Consider the following 22,516-nt stretch of genomic DNA (forward strand, 5'->3'; position numbering starts at 1 on the left):
ACAGCTGAGTGATGCCTCTGCTCACTGCTGTCGCTACCCCCTTTGCCTTCATCTGTGATGCTGTGTTCTGAGGTTCCACCACCTAGCTCAGTCCTTAGTGATTTCACTGGCTAGTGGGGAACCTCACTGCTGCTGCCTCTTCTGCATTGTCTTTCTCAGCAACACCGTCCCCACACTGTCTTAGGGCTCAGCCCCTAGACCAGCTTATCAAGATTTCAGCTCTAGCGACCACCGAGAAACAAGGGGTCTCAAGTCCAGTCAGCTGTCTTTAAACCCTGGAGGGGGAGGGTCAAATGGCAACTAAGAAAACAGAGTCTGTGCCACGGGTTAAGAGCATCTGTCCCAGTCCCCACCCCAACTTTCACTTGGATTTGGCATCACTGCCTCCTGCTTAGCAAGTGAGATTGAGGTAGGGTGACTGTCCCCCCCCCCCCCACTTAGGGCCAATTAAGTGCAATTCTGCTGCCCTTTAGTCCTACAGTAAGGATAACAATATTTCACTATCCCTGCAGCCAAGACTTACATGAATTTTAACCCAAAACAACCACAATTGATGACTCTGGCAAAGCAGGTATGTATGCCTGCTGATCACCAAGGGAAAATAGGTGTCTCTCTGCAAATATGGTCTGCTCTTGAGGTCTTTTCCCCCCAGTTCCTAAGTAGGTGGTAGGGGAGAGCTCATTCAGACAACTGCCTTACACTGTATTGGCTTAACTCAACTGGAATTAGTTGGGAAAAACAGGCATGAGGGAAAAGAATGGCTCAAGATTAGAGCTGTCTGGGAATTTTCACCAAAACTGTTTGCCCAAAAAAATGCGAATTTCTTGAAACTGAAACTGTTTGCAGGAACATACCAGGTTCGCCAGAACTCGTTGAAAGGGTTTCTCAGGCCGAGGATGGAATTTCTGGTCAGAGAGTGAGATAGTTGTGTTTCTTCTTCAAAAACTGTGAAAGGTTTCAGTTTCATCTTGATACAGAAAATTTCTGAATTCTAATATTCACAGAACGGGAACACCATTTCCCACCCAGCTCCACCCAAGGTAGCCAGCTCTTAGTACGTGCTAAACCTCCTCTCCGGCCACCCTACACAACTGGTTTGGAGCAGGACAGGAAAAAGCCTGTGAACACAGACAAAAGAAATCTGGCAAAATTGAAGAGGGGTGGTAATTCTTTGGGGGAAGCAGACTGAGACACGGGTCCCAGCTAGGGAATCTGGGAAAACTAGGCTAGGTCACCATCCCAGGACGGTAGGGCTATAGGTAGGATAGAGACGGTATGTAGACTATTTTAAATCCCCTTTTTTTCTCTAAAAAGGTTTGTTCCTACTACTTAAAAAACCCCACAACTCTTAAGAAGGCTGCTGACTGCACATTATTGATCACAGACTCCTGAAGGGAAGAAGGTGTGTGAACTCAGTCAGACATGTGGGGTGAGAATGGTTGGTACACGGGGCCTAGTCTAAGAGTGGGAGAATTGTAGAATTCCACCCTGCCAAAGGTAAAGGCCTGAGGCCTGACATTTCAGAGATTCTATGGCCAGAAGAGACTGTTCTTACCATCTAGTCTAACGTCCAGCATAACACAGGTCAGAGAACTTCCCCAAAATAATTCCTAGAGCAGATCTTGGAAAACTATCCAATCTTGATTTTAAAAACTGTCCGTGATGGAGAATCCACCACAACCCTTGTTAAATTGTTTCCAATGGTTACTGAGTCTTACTGATAAAAATTTATGCCTCATTTTCAGTCTGAATTTGTCTAGCTTCAACTTCCAGCCACTGTAACATATTAGACCTTTCTCCAGTAGACTGAAGAACCCATTATTAAATATTTGTTCCCCCGTAGATACTTTTAGACTGTAATGAAATCATCCCTTAACCTTTTCTTTGTTAAACTAAATAGATTAAGCTCCCTGAGTTTATCACTCTAAGGCATGTTTTCAAATCCTTTAATCATTCTTGTGGCTCTTCTCCGCACCCCCTCCAGTTTATCACCAACCTTGAATTGTGGGCACCAGAACTGGACACAGTATTCCAGCAGGGGTCACACCAGTGCCAAATAAAGAGGTAAAAGTAACCTCTCTACTCCTACATGAGATGCCCTTGATTGTGCATCCCAGGATTGGACACAGTGTCATCACATAGGGAGTTCAACTGATTTTCAACTGATTATCCACCATGACCCCCATATCTTTTTCAGAGTCACTGCTTCCCAAGATAGAGTCCCCTATCATGTAAATATGGCCTACATTCTTTATTCTTGGATGAATACATTTACATTTAGCTGTATGCAAATACACAGTTTGTTTTTGTCCAGTGTACAGAGTGATCCAGATTGCTCTGAATCACTGACCTGTCCTCTTCCCTATTTACCACTCTCCCTATTTTTGTCATCTGCAAACTTTATCAGTGATGATTTTGTTTTCTTCCAGGTAATTGATAAAATTGTTAAATAGCATAGGACCAAGAACCGGTCCCTATGAGACTCCATAGGATGACAATTTCCTGTTTATAATTACATTTTGAGACCTATCAGCTAGTCAGTTGTAAATCTATTTAATGTGTGCCATGTTAATTTGATATCTTTCTAGTTTTTTAAATCTAAATGTTGTGTTGTACCAAGTCAAACGCCTTACAGAATCATATAATCATGGAAGTGTAGCATTGGAAGGGACCTCAGTATGTCATCTAGTCCAGTCTCCTGCACTCAAGTAATAACTAGACCATTCCTGACAGATTCTTGCCTAATCTGTTCTTAAATACCTCCAAATGATGCAGATTCCACAATCTACCTAGGCAGTTTGTTACAGTGCTTAACTACCCTGATAGGAAGTTTTTCTTGATGTCCAACCTAAACCTCCCTTGCTGCAATTTATACTCCTTGGGGAACTCTGCATAGTTATGCACTGTAGAATTTGTGTAGAATTAATGTTCTGTGCAAAATTTCATTTTCCCCCACAGAATTGGGACTGCAGAGCTCCTGGCCACCTTTAGGGGCCGCTGGGCCCTGCAGAGCTTGGCTCGCAAATAGAGAATGCTGCCATGGGGAGGGGGAGCTGGAGGGTTCCTGGCAGATGCAATTCACAGACCGCCTTGAAGGAAAGAGGTGGCATTCAGGAAACTTCATACAAGTCAGGGACCCAGCATCAGGCTGTTTCTCCCTGAGCTCTGGGGAAAAGGGATGCAGGCGTCTGGCTGGGGATGCCCCACACAGCCACCTCCACCCCCCCAAATACCCGCTCCTAGTACACATACCCTTCCAGCACCCCTTTAGCTTCCCCTTCCCCTGACAGTGTCCTCTCTTCGGGAACGCCTATATGGTAACCCTATGGGAGCAGGGCGAAAAATTGACGATCGACTAAAAGACGAGAAGGACAGAACTTTCTCCCAAGATATGTCCAGCTGGCATGTGTGACACATCCAGACTGATTGCTCAACAATGAACAGAGAAACAGAAACTGGATTGTCGTAGGGGTTTCTTTAACTCTCCTCTCCTGGGGAAATATTTTTTGTCTGTATTGTTACTTGCTGACAGGCATTTTGAAATAAATTTACCAAAATAATTGGAACTGGTGTGATATATTGCTTTATTTTGACAAATAAAATATGCAGAATTTTGCAGAATTTTAAAATGTTGTGTGCAGAATTTTAATTTTTTGGGGGCAGAAATCCCAGGTGTAAATTTAAGCCCATTGCTTTTTGTCCTATCCTCAGAGGTTAAGGAGAACAATTTTTCACCCTCCTCCTTGTAGCAACCTTTTATGTACAGTACTTGAAAACTGTTATCATGTCCCCACTCAGTCTTATCTTCTCCAGACTAAACAAACCCATTTTTTCAATCTTTCCTCATAGGTCATTGTTTTGTAGACCTTTAATAAATTTTTGTTGCTTTTCTCTGGACTTTCTCCAGATTGTCCCTGTCTTTCCTGAAATGTGGTGCCCAGAACTGGATACAATACTCCAGCTGAGGCCTTACCAGCACGGAGTAGAGCGGAAGAATTACTTCTTGTGTCTTGTTACAACACTCCTGCTAATAGGTCCCAGAATGATGTTTCCTTTTTTGCAACAGTGTAACACTGTTGACTCATATTTAGCTTGTGATCCACTATGAGCCCCAGATCCCTTTCTGCAGTACTCCTTCCTAGGCAGTCATTTTCCATTTTTTATGGGAAGTCTAAGTACATTATGTCAGCGCCATTACCTTCATCAACCAAACTTGTATGCAGTATTGTAGCCATGTCAATCCCAGGATATTAGAGAGAGAAAGTTAGGGTCATATTGTTTACTGTACCCACTTTTGTGACCAGAAGAAGAGCTCTGGATAAGCTCGAAAGCATGTCTCTCTGGCCAATAGAAGTCGGTCCAATCAAAGATATTACCTCACCCACTTTGACTCAACCAAACTCATCGAACTAACTTTATCTTTTTCTATGAGATTACAAGATATCTTTTCCATTAATCCATGTTGATTTGCATTAAGTACATTACTCTCCTTTAATTCTATATTGAGTCCAGTATCAATTGCTCCATTATCTTGCCTGGCATCTATGTCAGGCAGGCCGGCCTATAATTACCTGGGTCATTCCATTTACCCTTATTAAATATTGGCATAATGGTATCTTTCTTTCAGTCCTCTGGAACTTTCCCAGTGTTCCAAGGCTTATTGAAAATCAATATTAATGGTCCACCAAGCTCCTCAGCCATCTCTCTTAAAACTGCTGGAAGAAAGTTTACTGCACCCACTGATTTAAAAATGTCTAACTTCAGTAACTTCTGTGTAACATACTGGTGAAATGGCAAGAGTGTTATCACCATATGTGGAGACTATGTAATGTGTATTTTCCCCAGATACAGAATAGAAATATTTATTGAACACTTCTGCCTTTTCTTCATTGTTATTGATAATTCTACCATTTTCCATCTAGTAATGGACCAATACTATTGTCAGGGTTCCTTTTGTTCCTAATATATCTAAAAATCTGTGTCTTATGTTGTTAACTCTACTGGCCATAGATTTCTCCTTGTGTCCCTTAGCTTCCCTAATCATTTTTCTACAGTTCTTATCTTCTGATTTATATTCATTGCTATCAACTTTCCCTTTCTTCAATTTGTTATATTTTATTTTTTACAGCTGCCTTAACTTCCCCTCTCCACCAGGATGTTTTTTTTAACCAGCATAGCTTCTTCCGTGGTTGTGGGATTGTGGCTTTTTGTGCATATAGTAAGGTGATCTTAAATAATTTTCAATTATCATTCACATTTTTGATTAAATTCTTCTTCCCAGCTGATTTGGCTTCCAACTGTTTTCAGCTTTATAAAATTGGCCCTATTAAAGCATCAAGTATATTTATCCCTGATCTGCACTTTTTTTCTGCCTGCATACTAAAAATGTGGTCAAGTTATGATCACTTGTACCTAAGCTACCATTAGATTTTAGTTTTATGATCAGTTCCTTTCTATCTGTTAGTACAAGGCCTAATAAAGAATTCCCCTATGTTGCCTGAAATACTTTTTTAATTAGGAAATTGTCACCTATAATATTTAGAAATTCCAAGGATGTGTTAGTACTAGCAGTATCAGACCTCCAGCATATGTCTCTCAAATTTAAGTCCTTCATGATCACTCTGCCTTTTTTCCCTACACATAAGGAGCAGCCATCCTGTTCCCCAGTGAGATTTGGGGGTCTGTAGCAGACACCAACTAATACCCTATGTTATGCTTTATCTGTTAGGACTTTGATCTATTAGCATTTCAAGAAACAGGTAATGGTATTCTTGATATGGAGTGCTATTCCCCTCCCCTTTTGCCCACTCAATCCTTCCTAAATATGCTATAATCATTGATCTTTAACATTCCAATAGTGCAAGTCATCCAGCCAGGTTTCAGTAATACCAACTAGATTGAATTTATGCTCATAAATGAGTAATTCTAGTTCCTCTAGTTTGTTACCCAGGCTCCTGGCATAGGTGTATAGGCAGTTAAAATTTTTCTTCTTTTCATGTCCTCTTGTTCCTTGATTCACGGCCTGTGACCTGCCCATGACTTTTACTATATACCTCTAACTAAAACTTGGGCGGGCAGCTATAGGTGCTCCGGGGAGGGCGGGGGGAGAGCAGTTCGGGGACACCGCAGGTGTTGGGGGGGAATGCTGGTGGGGGGGGGGAGGCAGGCGGTGGTACCCAGCCCAGGACACCTGCTGGGAGGTGGCTGGCGGTGGCACGTGGCCTGGGACCCCCTCTGGTGCTGGGAGGGGGGGGGCTGGGCAGTGGCCAGAGACCCCCACTGGTGCTGGGAGCGGGGAGCCAGGCAGTAGCGCACGGTCCTGGACCTCCGCTGTTGCTGGGAGAGGAGAGGGAGGGGGCTGGGTAGTGGCGCATGGCCTGGGACCCCTACTGGTGTGGGTTGGCAGGCTCCCTACCCGGCTCCAACCGGCATATCCCTGCAACTCCTAGGAGGAGGGGCAGTCGGGGGGCTCTGTGCGCTGCTCCCGCCATGAGTGCTGGCTCTCTAGCTCCCTTCATCCGGGAACTGCACCATTCATGATTTTATAGACCTCTATCATATTCCCCCCTTAGTCATTTATTTTTCAAGCTGTATAGTCCTAGTCTTTTTAAGCTCTCCCCAGATGTAAGCTGTTCCATACCCTTAATCATTTTTGTTGCCCTTCTCTGTATTTTTTCCAATTCTAATATATTTTTATGGGTATAACAATGTTCTGTAGCAATTAGATGGAGTTTTTCAGTTCTCTCTCAGAATGCTGACAATTTGACTTGTGTGCCAAGAAACTGGAAATATGGTAGAATATGCAGTCGTCATTGCTGGTACAACACCAAAAATGTAGGGGCTAGGGAGTAAAGAGGGAGTAGCAAACTTGGTAGAGTGTTTAGACATTGAAAGAGAATTTTGGACCCTTACCTCCCTAGCTGAAAGGTTACTGTTAACCTGCATGTATAAAACAGGAGTTGGACTGGCCTGTACAGATGACTAATGACAGCTCAAGAAGAATTAGTGAAGAACTGAGGAAAAAGCAGAGGGCAGCAAGGATAATAAAGGGTCTCCAGGGCTATAAATGAGGGTTTTATTACTTGGAAAAAGGAATGTGCCAAGATTAAGGTGCGCATAATCAAAGGGGTCTAGAGGAGCTGTATGGACAGCTGTTGGAAATAAGTGGCTCAAACACAGGGTGTGGAACAAAGGCAGGCAGTGTGCAGGAGAAAGATTTTTCTGCAGAAGATCATTGAGGGCCTCTCCAAGGCTGCAGCAGTGTGAATGCTGAGTAAATATCCAGGATGCAAGGAAATGAGCAGGCTTCTGAGCATCTTGCTCAGTCTACAAACAGTAGTTTTGACCTTGTGTCCCATCTCCCACTCCCAGATCCCCTTTGGAAGGAACTTCCCTCTTGGCTTCTCATATCGGTAAGAACTGCTTATTCAAGGCTGTAAGGGAGAGTGAGCAGCCCTTTGGAAGACTAACCCAGTTTGTTACAGCTTTAAACCTACACGCTCTCTGGAGAACAGGCTTCCCAACGCCCATAGTCTCTGCTAGGCTGACAGTCAGAGACAACTAGTGCTGTAGCTGTGTTGGTCCCAGGATATGAGAGGCAAGGTAGGTGAGGTAATATTTTACTGAGAGAAATCTACATTTTCCCAGATGTATCCTTTACATGTTTTGCATCGTAGCTTGATAACTGTATTAAAGAATTGTCCCTGTGAGAGATGTGACAAGTCTAATGTAATTTGTAAAGGCAGGAGTGTGACAAGTTATGGAGTTGATAAATTAGAAGCTCTGGATTGGTTATGATGAATGTAGAAGGACTTGCAGCAGCAGAGCACAAAGTTTTGTTGCACAGTGGCTAACTCTGGAAAGTAATTATCCCCTTTCTTCCAGGTGGTGTGTGGGAGATTCTGTTTCCATGATACATGAGAATGTTAAAGCAGGTGCATTGCAAGTGGCTAGTGAGTGTTTCAGGCCTCTGATTCTGAGTGAAGAACAGCACTCTGAGGGCTTGTCTGCACAGAAATGGGAGTTAAAATAACCAACAGGGCTGTAATTCGCACCTTCAGCTATCCTGGTGCTGTTGCGTGGGTGTACGCACTTCTTTCAGAATAAGAGCACTCTATTTTGGTATAATTTAAATGAAAATTTTACCTGTCTATTTAGGGCACTCTTATTCTGAAATAGCATGTACATGCATGATTTCGGCTCCTGTTTCCACATAGGCAAGCCCTCAGTGGGAGCGTTGTTAATGCTCTGGCGGGATAATGGGGCTTCTACTTATCTGATTTACTGAGGGCTTGTTTGAGGATTTCTGCAAGAGGGTATTTGTATCCTTCTACCCCCTGTACCTCTAGGACTTTCCTGTCCCCTACTCAGAGCTCCAGGCCCCTTGTCAATTATGTATCCACCAGGTGACTTTGTCTTGATGCTTCTGGAACCCATTTCCAGAGAGTGCAGATCTATCCAAGTCTCCAAGAAGCCTTTGGGAAGGAAAAACTGGTTTAGGAGGAGTTTTCTGAGAGTGTCATCTGTGTGCAAATGCAAGTGTAGGGAGCAATTGCCCAGGATACTGTAGTGAGCCATATAAAGAGAAATGCATGTGTAGATCATTCCACACAAACCTGTTGCTTCAGCTGCACCCTGCCTTCTGCAGTGCTCTTCCTTTTCACTTGAGTGTTTCTCACACTTTTGGACACTTCTCTTTGCTGTCATATTTTGAATGTACTCTAAGGTTAATGTTATAACCTGGCAGAGTGGAAATGGCACTGCTCTTGAAGGACCCACCGGTTCTGTCTGCCTCTTCAGTCTAGACCTCACTACCCTTTGAGGAGATGCTCTGTACGATTCTCAGCCTGCCGCATACTAAATGATGGGCCTTGGGAAGTCTGCTGCCCAGCGCCAATAGGTTTAAAGTTGTGAAGCACTGGATTAGTCTTCCAAAGAGCTGCTGGCTGTCTCATAAACTTTAATGCTAGGCAGTGGGAACAATAGGAGAGTAGGAAGTGAACTGTTACCAGGCTAACATCAGTGTTTTGTTGTTGTTAATCACCAGTATTGCAGTAGCACGTAGCATCTGAAATTGGGGGGAAGCTAGGTGCTGTATGTGAGAGCCCAGAAAGCTACAAGCTACATCAACAAGAGCAAGAGGGGGGAGTATTATCTGCATTTTACAGGCAACACTAGTCTCTCTCCAAGTTATTCCTGACCCTTTCACTGCTCCACCAGCAAATCAGAGCAGCCATCAGGTGTGGCTTCCCACCCCAGACTCAGCCTTCTGGTGCGTTTTCAGTTGGAGGAACCCAAGCAAAGAAGTGTTCAGGCTATGCATCACTTCGGTTGCGTAGGAAACTCTGGGAAGACACCTCTTCATGGCCTGTGGTACCCGATAGAACTCTTGCCTCAAGAGTCCACTCTGCACCAGCTGCACTCCTTGTCTGTGTGGCAGCCAATCTAGGCCAGGCAGGAGGACTGTATGTCCAACGGTAATGAGGTTTCCAGGGTGGCATTAAAGCCTTTTGCCTGGCCAGCTGCCAGAGCAGTCACTCTAAAGAATCAGAGTGCGGTGGTGTGGAGCATTCTGCTGAATGGGAGAGAGCTTCCAAGGGTCCTGTCAGCATTCCCTTCCTGCAAGTGCCTGGCCCAAAGGACATTCTCCTTCAGAGGAGAGTAAGCCAGCTGCAGGGAGTAAACTCTCCGGCTGTAAGGGGCAGTCTGTCACCTTCTGCTGTCAGCTCAAAACCCGTTCAGCTCCTGTAACCTTCACCCACGCACGTTCTGGCTCTGCTTTCAGATCATCAGCTGCTGGAGAGTGTAAAATCCTGGGGGCAGGACCCTTTATTCTGTTGCAGGATGGAAGTGGGGGGTGATTAGATTTGTGTACAATCTAATTTTTCTTGGTCTTGTGCTCTACATACTTCCTTCCTAGACTTTCAGATAGCAGTGTGTGGCCTGCAGTGCATCTGCTGATAGTCCAGCCCCTCTCTTCATTATCCAGGCCGCCTGGATAAAAGCTAATCCTTCATTAGGCAGGACTGATGAGAACATAGAGGATTTTTGCGCTTTGTGAGACTGTTCCAACCAGTTGTGTTGTGGGGGAGTGCCCTGGACGGGACTAATAGGGCAGCAGGAGGAGAGTGGGGCAATGGATTTTCCTAATGCAGCTCTGCAGAGCGATTAAACTGGAATAAAATCTTTCTGGCTCTGTGCTGATTTACATCTTGCCTCTATTGTTGCTAGGGCATTAGCTCTGGGAGGAGGGAGAGCAGTATGCTGACATCATGAGAATGACCTGCCAGACTGTCTGTGTCTTGCAGGGCAGCTTCTGGCTATGAGTTGCTTCCTCTCATGTTGAGGTTAAATTCAGAATAAAAATCACAGCTCATCCCCAATTCCCTAGTAGCAATCGAGAGGAGATGCATTCCCTGGTTAGTTCTTTTAACATAGGTCTTGTTTTAACTGTATATCATATGTGGGCGAGCGGGAAATGACAGAACCATTGTGAGGACTTGAGGTCTTGTCTACACTACAGAGTTTTGTCGACAAAAGTCAGCTTTCATCAACAAAACGGTGACGGTGTATACACTACGGTGCTCCTTCTGCCAACAAAACTCTCCTGCTTTGCCAACAAAATAAAACCACCTTGACAAGGGGCGTAGAGCTCATAGACTCACAGACTTAAGGTCAGAAGGGACCATTATGATCATCTAGTCTGACCCCCTGCACAATGCGGGCCACAGAATCTCACCCACCCACTCCTGTAACAACCCCCTAACCTATGTCTGAGTTATTGAAATCCTCAAATCGTGGTTTAAAGACCTCAAGGTGCAGAGAATCCTCCAGCAAGTGACCTGTGCCCCACGCTGCAGAGGAAGGTGAAAAGCCTCCAGGGCCTCTGCCAATCTTCCTTGGAGGAAAATTCCTTCCCAACCCCAAATATGGCGATCAGTTAAACCCTGAGCATGTGGGCAAGACTCACCAGCCAGACACCCAGGAAAGAATTCTCTGTAGTAACTCAGATCCCACCCCATCTAACATCCCATCACAGACCATTGGGCAAATTAAGCTGCTAATAATCAAAGATCAATTAATTGCCAAAATTAGGCTATCCTGTCACATAAGCTTCAGACTCTCTTGAGAGAGTTGTGTGAAATGAATTTTTACATCACTTTAGCTTAAACTACAGAGTTTTTTGCAGCAAAGTCATATAGACACTGCATTTGCTTATGTCGCTGTAAATGGCCTCCAGGAGGTGTCCCACAATGCCAATCCTGATTGCTCTGGTCAGCAGTTTGAATTCCACTGCCCTGCACCCAGGTAAACAGGCATCCGTCCCTCCTCCTTTAGAGGCCTGGGAATTTTTGAAATTCAACTTCCTGTTTGGTCAGTGTGGAGAGCTCACATTACATCTTCTCAGCTGACCATGGCAGCTCCATGCAGCAAACACCTGCTTGGAGCACACCTGAGTTATTGGATCTGCTGGCATTGTGGGGAGAGGAGGCCCAGTTTCATTCCAGCAATAGGAACTTCGATACCTGGTCAGATTTCTCATGGCATATTGGATAAGGGCTACGAATGGGACATGCATCAGTGCCGTGTGAAGATAAAGGAGCTGAGGCAAGCGTACCAGAAGGCAAGGGAGTCAAACCATCCCTCTGGTGCTGCGCTGAAGACCTGCTGCTTCTGTTAGGAGATGGACACCATCATCGGCGGTGACCCCACATCCACCACCAAGAGCCCCGTGGATACTTCGGCGGGGCTAGAGAAAGTGGGCAGCAGACTAAACCCCAAGGATGAAGTCGTGGATAAGGAGGTCGAATTGGAGGATGATGTGGAGCCTACGGCAGGGTCATCTGATGGTGCAGTGAGTCAGGACTGCTTTTCCACTCTGGAGGGGTCTAGCCAGTCCCAGCAGTCTGTTTCTGGCACACATGATGCAGGAGAGGAGAGCTCTGGTAAGTGATCTTTTTGAGTTGATGCTGCTCAGTTATATGAAGTAGAGCTGTCCTTTGCTTTGTATATTCTAGAAGTAGGTGAAGGGATAGAAGTGTACAAGACTAGCTGTGTTTGAGTGTGCTCCACCTTCGCTTGTGCAGCTAAGCAGTGTGGCGGAACAGTGTGTCAATGCACACTGAGATTTCAGGGGAATCCTCCAGAGAGATCTCTAGGAAACTTTCCTCAAGGTACTTGCCAATCCTCGGCCGAAGATTCCTTGGCAGAGCTGCTTGCTTCCTTCCCCCATTGTAGGAAACTTTCCCGCACCAATTGGCAGTCATTTGTACAGGGACTAAAGCAGCTCACAGGTGAACAGCACAGGGACCTGGTCTGAAGCCGCATGCATGCAGGAGATGCATCCTTGCTTATCATCAGGAATGAGATATGAGCTTCAATGACCCCTGCCTGTGGAAAAGGGTGGCAGAATTTAAATAGTATCCCTAGTCACCTGCAGTGATCCCCTTAAAAAACCTGCTAGACCCTGTGCCCCATCTTGAGCATCCCCCTCCCCCGGCTGAACTCACCATGTTTAGGGCGTTCACTGAGCTGTGTGCTTGCCCAGGGACAGTGAGAAACTGAAGTTCATATTTAAAAAGGGGTGCATCTTTCTACAATAATTGGTGCTATTAGTGCACTAACAATCATGCTTCTGTTTATTATTTCTTGTGCTTCTGCAGATGTGGCCTTCAGGGGAACCCCCTACACACCAGCGGAGTGCTTCCACCAGATAAGGAAGCAACCAAGGAGGAGCAAGGAGGACGTTTCAAGAGGTGCTCCAATCCTCAGAAGCCGAAAAACAGGAATGCAGGGTGTGGAGAGAGACTTTAAAAGAAAATTATAATACAGACAGGACAGAAAGGAGAGCCAGGAGTGAATTTTAATGGGCCAGGAGTGGATGATAAAAGTGATGATGGAGCATATGGAGATGCTGAAGTCTCTAATCACACTGCAGGCTAAATTCATACGTGCTCGGCCCTCTCCGCAGCCAATACAGAACTGCTTTCCATGCCCTCCCCAAACTCCCCGCACACATTCCTTGCAACTTCCCAGCCTGTCTCAGTACCCCATTTACTCCACCCCTTCAGACAGCTTCCAAAATGATCGCTGGACTTAACACAGCTATCAGAGCATACACTGCCCTTCATTGTTATCTCCCTCCCCACCAAGCCTTCTGTGTGTGTTGTTAATTGGTATTTAATAAAAACATACTCTCTGAAAGATAGCCAATCTTTGTTTGTCTCCTACACACGGGTTGCTGCTGGAATTAATACACAGTTGCAATTTGATAATTTGCTGACTACAAATCACAGTCAGGAATCATTAAAATTTTCATGCAAGGCAGCAGGTGAACAAAGCATCGCAGAGTGCTGCATAGAAAGACACATTACTGGTGCACATTGTCAAAATGTTGCCTCAAAGCCTCCCTGATTCGAATAGCTCCCTGTTGTGCCCCTCTAATAGCCCTGGTATCAGGCAATCCGCCTCCATGCTCCACCCCAGGGGAAACTTTTCACCCTTAGGCTCCTGCCAAAGGCATGTTCTACCATCTTTCTGCACCTGCTCAGCCTATTGTTGAAGTGCTTCTTGCTGCTGTCCAAATTTCCTGTATAAGGCTTCATGAGCCATGGAAGTAAGGGGTACTCTGGGACTCCCAGGATTGCTATAAGCATTTCAACATTCCCCCACTGGAATCTTCTGGTCAGGCAAGAAAGTCCCTGCTTGCAGCGTTCTGTACAGATGTGTTCCTGAAGATGCGTGCGTCATGCACCTTCCCGGACAATCCCACATTGATGTCAGTGAAACATCCACAGTGATCCACAAGCACCTGCAATACCATAGAGAAGTAGCCCTTCCTATTGATGTACTCCATTGCAAGATGGTCCAGGGCCAAAATTGGGATATGCGTGCCAGCTATCATCCCTCCTCAGGGAATCCCATTGCCACAAAGACATCCACTGTTTCACGCATATTGCCAAGAGTCACAGTCTTTTGTAGCAGGATATGATTAATGGCCCTGCACACTTCATTAATGCAGCCCCAATGGTGAACTTCCTGACTGCAAACCAATTCACGACCCACCGCAAGAAGTCTGGGGTCGCCAGCTTCCACACAGTGATCACCACATACTTCTCCACCAAGAGGGCAGCTCTCATTCGAGTGTCCTTGCCCTGCAGGGCTGGGGCGAGCTCCACACGCAATTCCAGGAAGGTGGCTTTGCGCATCCAAAGGTTCCCGCCTACCGATGTAATCCCACCACTCAGTGCTTGTTTCCCGAGCCCAAAAGTGATGGTCCACCATGTGGAGCTGCTCCGTGAATGTCAAAAGTAATCTGGTGTTGCTTCTTTCCATGGCACACAGGAGGTCAGGCACCTCTGATTCCTGTTCAGATTGGGAACGCATGATACACTGCATGATCGGCCAAGATGTGTTCAGAGCAGAGACCATAGCAGCAGAGAGCAGAGCAGGATCCATGCTTTCAGACAGAGATGGCACGTGCACAGTAAACGGGCTGTTGAAAAATGTCGTGAAACGCAGTCGGAAGCCCATGGAATGGTGGGACGGAAAAAACTACATCATGGGCTATTGACCCCACTCCCATGATGCACAGCTATCCACTCTGCCTTTCCACAATTCCTAGCTGCAGAAGGTGGTGAGTAGCACAGCAGGATAGATACCCACTGTGCACTGCTCTCACTGTCAGTGCTTGAGCACCAACTGTGGATGTGCTCTGCTGACGTAAGTAGTGTTGTGTGAACACACAGAAGCGATATAATTATAGCAGGTTTTGATCATCGGCGTAACTTGCGTCGACAAAACTCTGTAGTATTGACAAGGCCTTACTTATGTGTGTGCTACATGAACTGTTTTATTTGAGCATGAAAAGAATCTGCTGCAACCAGACCTAGAGTAAGCTCCTGCATCCATGCATGGAGAGATTGAATTCACAGCTTGATCGCAAGCCTCATCATATTGAACCAGAAATACAGGATGATGAACACTGGGGTGAGCAAGGGGAGTGGTCCAATTTAGAACTGTGAGAAAGATCACAGTGAGCTGTAATCATCATTTTAGCTTCCTCTTTTTGCTCATCTAATAGATTGGTCAGATGCAGCTAGGCATCTCTGTGTAATATGATGTAGTTTGCAGTGTATGTTTTCCAACCACACTGAGTTCTTCTTCGGGTCTGGGAAGGGTACTCCCAGCATCACAGCAAAATGCCAGGTGGAACAGATTGTTTAACATGAGTAGTTAGAACATATTGTAAGGGACCATTCACGGTAGAGTGGCCCCGATCACACCTCTGCAGGACAAAAAGAGGGCTCTTGAGTGAAATAGGAAAATGACAACACAAAAACACCCTTTCACCTGTGGGTGAACACTTCTCATAAACCGATCACGCTGTCTCACCTGTCTGTCGTTATCCTGAAAGGACACCTGCACAACCCTTTCAAAAGATGAGCCTGGGAGCTTAAATGCGTAACTCTGCTAGACACTAAAAATCATGGACTGAACAGACACTGGATTTATGACTTATTACAACAATCTGTCACCCATAACCCCCTCTTTCTGTCCTGTGCCTGCGTGAATAGCAGTGTAGCATGGGCAGTGGCTGCAAAGGCACAGCTGAGCTGTGCCAAACATGCCTGAAAATGGTGGGTCCGTACTCAGCACAACTCAGCCGCGCCTGCACTGCCACTGCCCATGCTACACTGCTATTTATACTGCGCTAGCTCTCATTGAGCTAGTGCAAGTATGTGTACCCGAGCTGGGAATCACACGCCAGCTCGTAGCATAGAAGAAGTGTAAATGTGTCTTAAAATATCTCCCAACTCATCCTAATGCAGAAATTACAGCTCCAGGGAAACATGTTAGAGGTTTTCTATCACTCCTGCACATTGACCATAGGTTTCCATTGAGCTGCCCACAATGATGCCCAGGTCTTTATTGAGTGGTTATAGTCAGTACAGAACCCAGCATGTGTGGGAGTGTTTAATATTCCTTCCAGTGTGTGTTACTTTGCATTTGTCACCAGGGATTTCCATCTGCCATTGTGCTGTTCGTTCACCTGGATGGTTGTTTAATTGTATTGTGGTAGTTCCTGAGGACCCCAATCATTGACCAGGACCCAATTGTGCTCGGTGCTGTACGAACACACACAGCAAAAACACCGTCCCTGCCTTAGAAGCTTACAAGTGAAGCTTGTTTAGGTTCTACTGAAGTTCCTCTGTCTACTCTTGGTGGGACATGTCTTGAGTAACCTGACTAATGTAGGGGTGCCATTGGAAATGGTGATGGCATTTGTCAGAGACTGCTGGGACGTAATCCCAGATCAGACACAACTGGAACTGCGTCTGTTCCATTATCCCTTCTAGGTGCTGTATCTCAGCTGTTTTTTATTGAGCAGAGCAGTCTTAAAGTGCCAGATCCATACAACATACTCAGGGCCATGATCTTCCTGCTAGGTTAAAGTCTGTGGTGTTGCACAAGTGGGAAGCTCTGCAGCATCAGAGCTATGTGCCCTGCAGGTTTCCGGCATGAGAACTGATGGAGTGTGTGTGTGAGGAGGCCAGTGTGTTGCACAGTTTTCAGCGGGTGAGAGATTCCTAGCAGGGGTTCCCTGCAGTGTGGGGAGGTCACTTGGTGTGACTCACTCAAGCACAAACCAAGCTGCTCTTCCCCACTGTGTTGTAGATGTGCCATGTTTCACTGGGAACAAGGCCAGGAGGTTTCAGGCTTAGTATATCCTAGTAGCTGTGCTGTAAGCACAGCCATTGGTCACAGTGGGGAGGATCCTTTTGAAATGTCATCATCTCTAATCCTATCCTCTACTTCTGTTCCAGGGTCACTGATTTGCCACTCTGCAGATTATACGATTCTACACTCGCTGCCATGGATGAACTGCAGGATGTGCAGCTGACAGAGATCAAACCCCTCCTGAACGATAAGGTAATGCTTACTGCCCTTCTACTCTCACTTACCGGACTTGAGCTAATTCTGTGTCCACGTGCAAACAGTCAGGAATTCTGGTGGCCAGACTCTTCAGTCACAGAGTGAACTAGCTCAAATGCTTAGAAATGGCAATTGCTCTCCACTCCCCAAAGACCGTTTAGGAGCAGCTCTGATGGGGACCCCTATCCAACTCTGCCAATGTGATGCAGCCTGTGCTATGAAGTCCTGTGGGTGAGGGTGGAAATTGTGTGGCAGGTGGCATCACTAAAACCTGGGCAGTAAGAGATCTCTAGCAGGGCCAGCCTGGTGATAGAAATTATAGGAGATACCAGATTCTCTTTCCTGACATGGTGCCATGAATTCCTTACCTGCAAAATGGCCTACCTGCCTATTGTATGCAATGTAGGTTTAGCCATGTTGGTCTCAGGATACTAGAGAGATAAGGTGGGTGAGATAATTTATTTTATGGGACCAACTTCTGAATGGTCCCTTACAACATGTGCTAACTACTTATGCTAAACAATCTGTTCCACCTTGTATTTAGCTGAGAGACTGGGAGTACGCTTCCTAGACCTGAGGAAGAGCTCTGTGTGGCTCGAAAGCTTGTCTCTCTCACCAACAGAAGTTGGTCCAATAAAAGATGTTACTTCACCCACCTGCCTATTGGCTTTCAAAGTCTGCTGTCTGCATGAGATTGATGACAGGGGAACCTCACCTGCCATTCCAACTAGATTCTGCAGAGCATTGCTGTAGCCTCTTAAGGCAAAGTAGTGCAGTACTGGGGCACTTTGGAAAAGCTACAGAAGCCCAGCAAGTATTTAATCCTTTCATGCTGTCGTCTTTGATGAGGGCACTGAACTGGCTTGTGCTGTTAAGGAAACTCTGGCGCAGTTAATGCTCCCCTGCACTGCAGCCCTGACTGTCCAGGACATGCACTCGCCTGGGCTTCCACAGTAAGATCTGGGAATTGATCTTCTCGGATACTGATTGGTAGGTGGAAACTTTAGATCCCTTCTCATTTGAGTGACAGGTAGCAGAGCTAATCAACAAGCTGAGATTCTTGACCTAGGCACCTCCTAACTCTTTAATGCTTAGTAAATAGCCAAATTTAGATCCCCAGCTTGGTTGTTCCGGCAATTGCAGGGATATTCACTGCTGGGCCAGAGAATTATCCAGCTCCCCAGAGAGGACCTCTCTTCCTCATTGTATTGAAGGAGAGGGCTATCCCCCCTCACCCCACCAGTTCGGGTCTTGTGGCACTATGGGAGTACTCGGTGCATCCTTCAAACGACAATGGCAGATCAGCCACCTAATTCACTTTAGTTAATTGGTCAAAAGATTACAGGAGCTACTATCTGAGTGAGAAAAAATGGGTGGAACAAGCAGTTTCATGCCTGACAGTGCTCCAGAACCATGTCCAGCCAGGGCTTGTCGTTCTGCCAGGAATTGGAATGAGAAGCAAATGGCATCTGTCCCCTTGAGAATGTTCTCATCGGCCCAGTTTCTGTGTTGCCTTTTCCTTTGCTCCCTCCCCATGGGTGGCCTCGGTGGAATGAATGCTGATGTTTGTCCAAGAACAAAACGTCTTGATGAGGTCACGTCTCTCAGAAAGGCAAAACAGAGCCTCATTAGTGCTTGAAATTCTTCCAGAGCTGATAGGGAAACGTACACGTTCTCTCCAAGACCAGTAAATGGAGCATACAAAGGAGCTATGCCACAACAGGCCACTTTCATTCAGCATATCAGGTTTTACAGAGACCCAAGAGCTGATGCTATTGCGCACACAGATCTTCGATGGCTAAGCTGACATCACTCCAAGACCAGGACCTCACATGCCAGTGTGAACACAGCGGCCCAAAATGTGCTTAATGGGACCAGAGTGCCCAGGGTGTGCTTCTCTAGAGCTTCTCCTCGGCACAAGGGATGTTGGGTGGCTTTTTTTATCTTCTGCCAGGTGGGGGAAGGTACTAAAGTTTAGAGAGATGCTGGCAACATAACAAACTGCATGTGAAAATGGCAGAGCTGCCTGGAAAATGAGGAAAATCCCAGGCTGTGAATTTCTTGCCTGAACTAAAAGAACCATGGTTTCTTTTGCATCAATCCTAAAAGTAACAAACCATTATAACACGTGTGATGATTCAAAGAACACAAGCACACTTCTGTTCCAATGTAAACTTTGTCCTTTGGTGATTGCAGGTATCAGCTCTCCTGCAGCAGCATGAGGCTGCGTGAAATGAAAGCCACTAGATTGATCAATCTGTTCTCATTGTTCACGCTCAGGGAAATTAAAGCAATGAAGAGCCTAACTGGAGAGAAATTCAGCTTGAAATGTATCAGTTTCAAATCTACAGTAGTTGTAACATAGACAGAGAAACTTCTGTTTAAAAAATGACACTTTATTGATGGGATTGTTCCTTCAGGTCCCTTACCCATGTTCCTTGGGGTGCTGGGTGCAACAGAATACTGAGGCTATGTCCACACACTGCATGGAGCCCAGGGAACCAGCCTTCCAACTCATTGTCAACAGGCTAGGGGTAGTGAGGGCATGTGCTAGCGCTCTAAAAATACTGTGTAGACAGCTCTTGAAAACTGCGACTCAGGCTGGAGCTTGGACTCTGAAGTATAGGGTGGGGGTGGGCTTCAGATAAACAAATAACCAGTGTCAAGAACTCCAAGGGTAGAAAATGCCTGACCTTAGGTTTCCTGTGCACCTTTAATTCAGCCTCCTTGTGCATATGCATTATGGCGGTCTTGAGTTACATGGTCATATGTTTTTTCCCCATGACCCATTGCCTCATTCGGTGCATCGGATGCAATACTACTTTCTATCCTCATTGTTCATGTGGCCCTTCCCTTATTTATTGCACGTTATGCCAGCTCTTATACTGGAGATGAATAATTTTATTTCCTTGTGCAATTTTATATGGTGCTTATCGCCATAGTATTGGAGTGCTTGAATTTCTCTGCACAACACTCCTGTTGGATCAGGTGTTGTTCTCATAGTGTTTTTATGGTACCTTACATTCAAAGCATGCTCCCAGTGACTTAAGTTGCAGCTGCGAGTGCTCAGCACTTCTGCAAATCAGGTCCCAGGTGTCTCAAGTTGGGCATCCAGAAATTGAGACATATGCACTTGGTGACCACCCGTGAAAAGTTTAGACGAAGTGACTTGACAAGCAGATAACTTTGTGGCAGAGGCAGGGATCAAATCCAGTTCTCCAGGGCAGCATTCAACTGCCTTAAGCACGAGATCATCCTTTCCCTTCCTGCTATCCCCAGCATCATTCACTACACAGTTTCTGATTTCTGCAACAAACAAGATAATCTCCTTCATACACAACCCTGATTCATCCCCAGAGCAGATCCATCTTGTGCACTGAATGTGGCAGGGATCCTGTGGAAAAGTAGCATGTGATCATAGAATATCAGGGTTGGACGGGACCTCAGGAGATCATCTAGTCCAACCCCCTGCTCAAAGCAGGACAAATCCCCAGGTTTTTTTTTTTGTTTTTTTTTTAACCCCAGTTCCCTAAATGCCCCCCTCAAGGATTGAATTCACAACCCTGCGTTTAGCAGGCCAATGCTCAAACCACTGAGCTATTCCTCCCTCATGTCTGTAACATAATGCATATGTACAAGGGGGTTGAATTATGGTTACACAGTCTTAATTCTGGCATTTCCTGTCCTGAGTGCTTGATTTTGCAAACGTTTGTATTTAATATTGGTGGGAGGAGGGCTTGCATGTAATTTTCTAAGGTTTTTAAAAGAGTAAACTGAGAAAACTCTATCATATTGATCCCCTGAATTGGGTTATTATCAGGGTTAGAGCTTTTAGATCCACAGCACAGATGCCTGTCACTTGAGCTACCTGCATGCACTAGTTGACCATTATTCTGTAGATGGACAAGCCACTAGTGAGACACACGCTGCCAGAGGATTTCACAGTTGTTTGCTGGAGCATAGGAATATTGGATCTCAGGAATCCTAGGTTCTTTTCCAGGTTCTGGAGAAAAGTCTCATTTATGGGTAGACCCTACTACCTCTGTCCTCCCCCATCCTGATCCCTTTCTGCTCCACATCCTTCTGCATTTGAATCAGGCTGCTTTCTTCTTCTCCTCTACCTTGCCTGAGTACCACCTGCTAAGGAGACGTTGAGAGAACAAGACAGTGTCCCTGCTCTCAGTTCTGATGCCTAATAGTGGGAGGATCAATTGCAAGGAAAGGCCTGTGCAACCCCTGCAGCTCTGGGCTGGAGCATGCTAAGTTTCTGTGGAATCCTCTGAGAATTTAGCTGCCAGCTTCTGACCAACCTCTACGGACCATGTGCAAAGTGTGAGCAGCAACAAATTTTTACAGCAACAGCAAAAGGTACATATCTGATCCTGCTCCAAAGCAGGAAGGCACTAGAGGGTCTCAACAAAATGGTTGTAAGCATTTTTAACATAGGCAAAAACATACTTTTCCACAACTTTGTTCTTGGAAACAGTGGGACCAGTTTAGCTAAAATGTTCAAAAGAGAATTTCAGCCTGAGGCAGACATTCAGCCTGAACTGTCAAAGTTTGGGAAAGTAACTGAAAACAGGGTCTTATAGTAGAAAGAGTTGGCAACCTTAGCTATAGATGTTGCTGCCTGCTCTGCCTAAAATCAGAGACTGTTAAGAGGTGATTTGACCCATCTGTAAGTACCTACATGGGGAGAAGATCTTGTAATAGAAGGCTCTTCAGTATGGCAGACAAAGGCCATACTGAAGAGCTTTCTATTACAAGATCTTAATAGGCATAATAAGTTTGACTAGTAGCTGGAAGCAGAAGCTAGACCAATTCACACTAGAAATAAGGTCCAACTTTTTAATAGTGAGGCTAATTAACACTGGAACAAATTACCTTGGAACGTGGCAGATCCTCTATCCCTTGAAACCTTTAAATCAAGATTGGATGTCTTTCTAAAAGATCTGCTCCTGTTCAGTAGTCATGGGTTTGGTGCAGGAATTGCTGGGTGGATTCTCTGGCCTGTGCTATGCAGGAAGTCAGACTAGCTGGTGACAATGGTCCCTTCTGGCCTTAATCTATGAATTTGTAAATATCCACCATTCCCCTAAGTGAATGAGGGTTTGGTCTCATAGAGTATAACAGGGACATGGAGAATTTTGTGAAGCTAAGATTTAGCAGTATTGCCTTAAGTAATTCTGCATTCAGATCGATAATGGCAGCTGTGATGAGCAGACCCTCCTAATGAAACTAATGCTCTTCATTCACTCCAGGTCACTTCCCTTATGGACAGGTTATTCTGTAATTACTCACTGAAGGGTTCTTGAACCTGCTTCAGGACATGGTCAGAGACTTATGGCTTGTGTACAGTAGAGCAGTGGGTCTCAATCTTTCCAGACTCCTTGTCTTGCATACCCCAAGTTTCACCTTACTTAAAAACTATTTGCTTACAAAATCAGACCTAAAAATACAAAAGGGTCACAGCACACTAGCACTGAGAAAGTGCTGACTTTCTCATTTTTACCATATAATTATAAAGTAAACCAACTGGAATATAAATATTATACTCTGTGTATAGTATATAGAGCAGTGT

General features: G+C 45.4%; 1 protein-coding gene across 4 annotated transcripts in view; it reads left to right on the plus strand.

Annotated features, from left to right (window-relative positions):
* NDRG3 (NDRG family member 3) overlaps nucleotides 1-22,516 on the plus strand; it is a 138,862-nt gene that overhangs the window by 58,117 nt on the left and 58,229 nt on the right. For all 4 annotated transcript variants that reach the window (XM_044985207.1, XM_044985205.1, XM_044985206.1 and 1 more), the window contains one exon: nucleotides 16,827-16,932. In XM_044985207.1, coding sequence (XP_044841142.1) covers nucleotides 16,827-16,932 — 106 coding nt within the window. The remainder of the gene's footprint in view (nucleotides 1-16,826; nucleotides 16,933-22,516) is intronic.

The sequence above is a fragment of the Mauremys mutica genome, chromosome 13 (assembly GCF_020497125.1).
Source record: "Mauremys mutica isolate MM-2020 ecotype Southern chromosome 13, ASM2049712v1, whole genome shotgun sequence".
Lineage (NCBI taxonomy): Eukaryota > Metazoa > Chordata > Testudines > Geoemydidae > Mauremys > Mauremys mutica.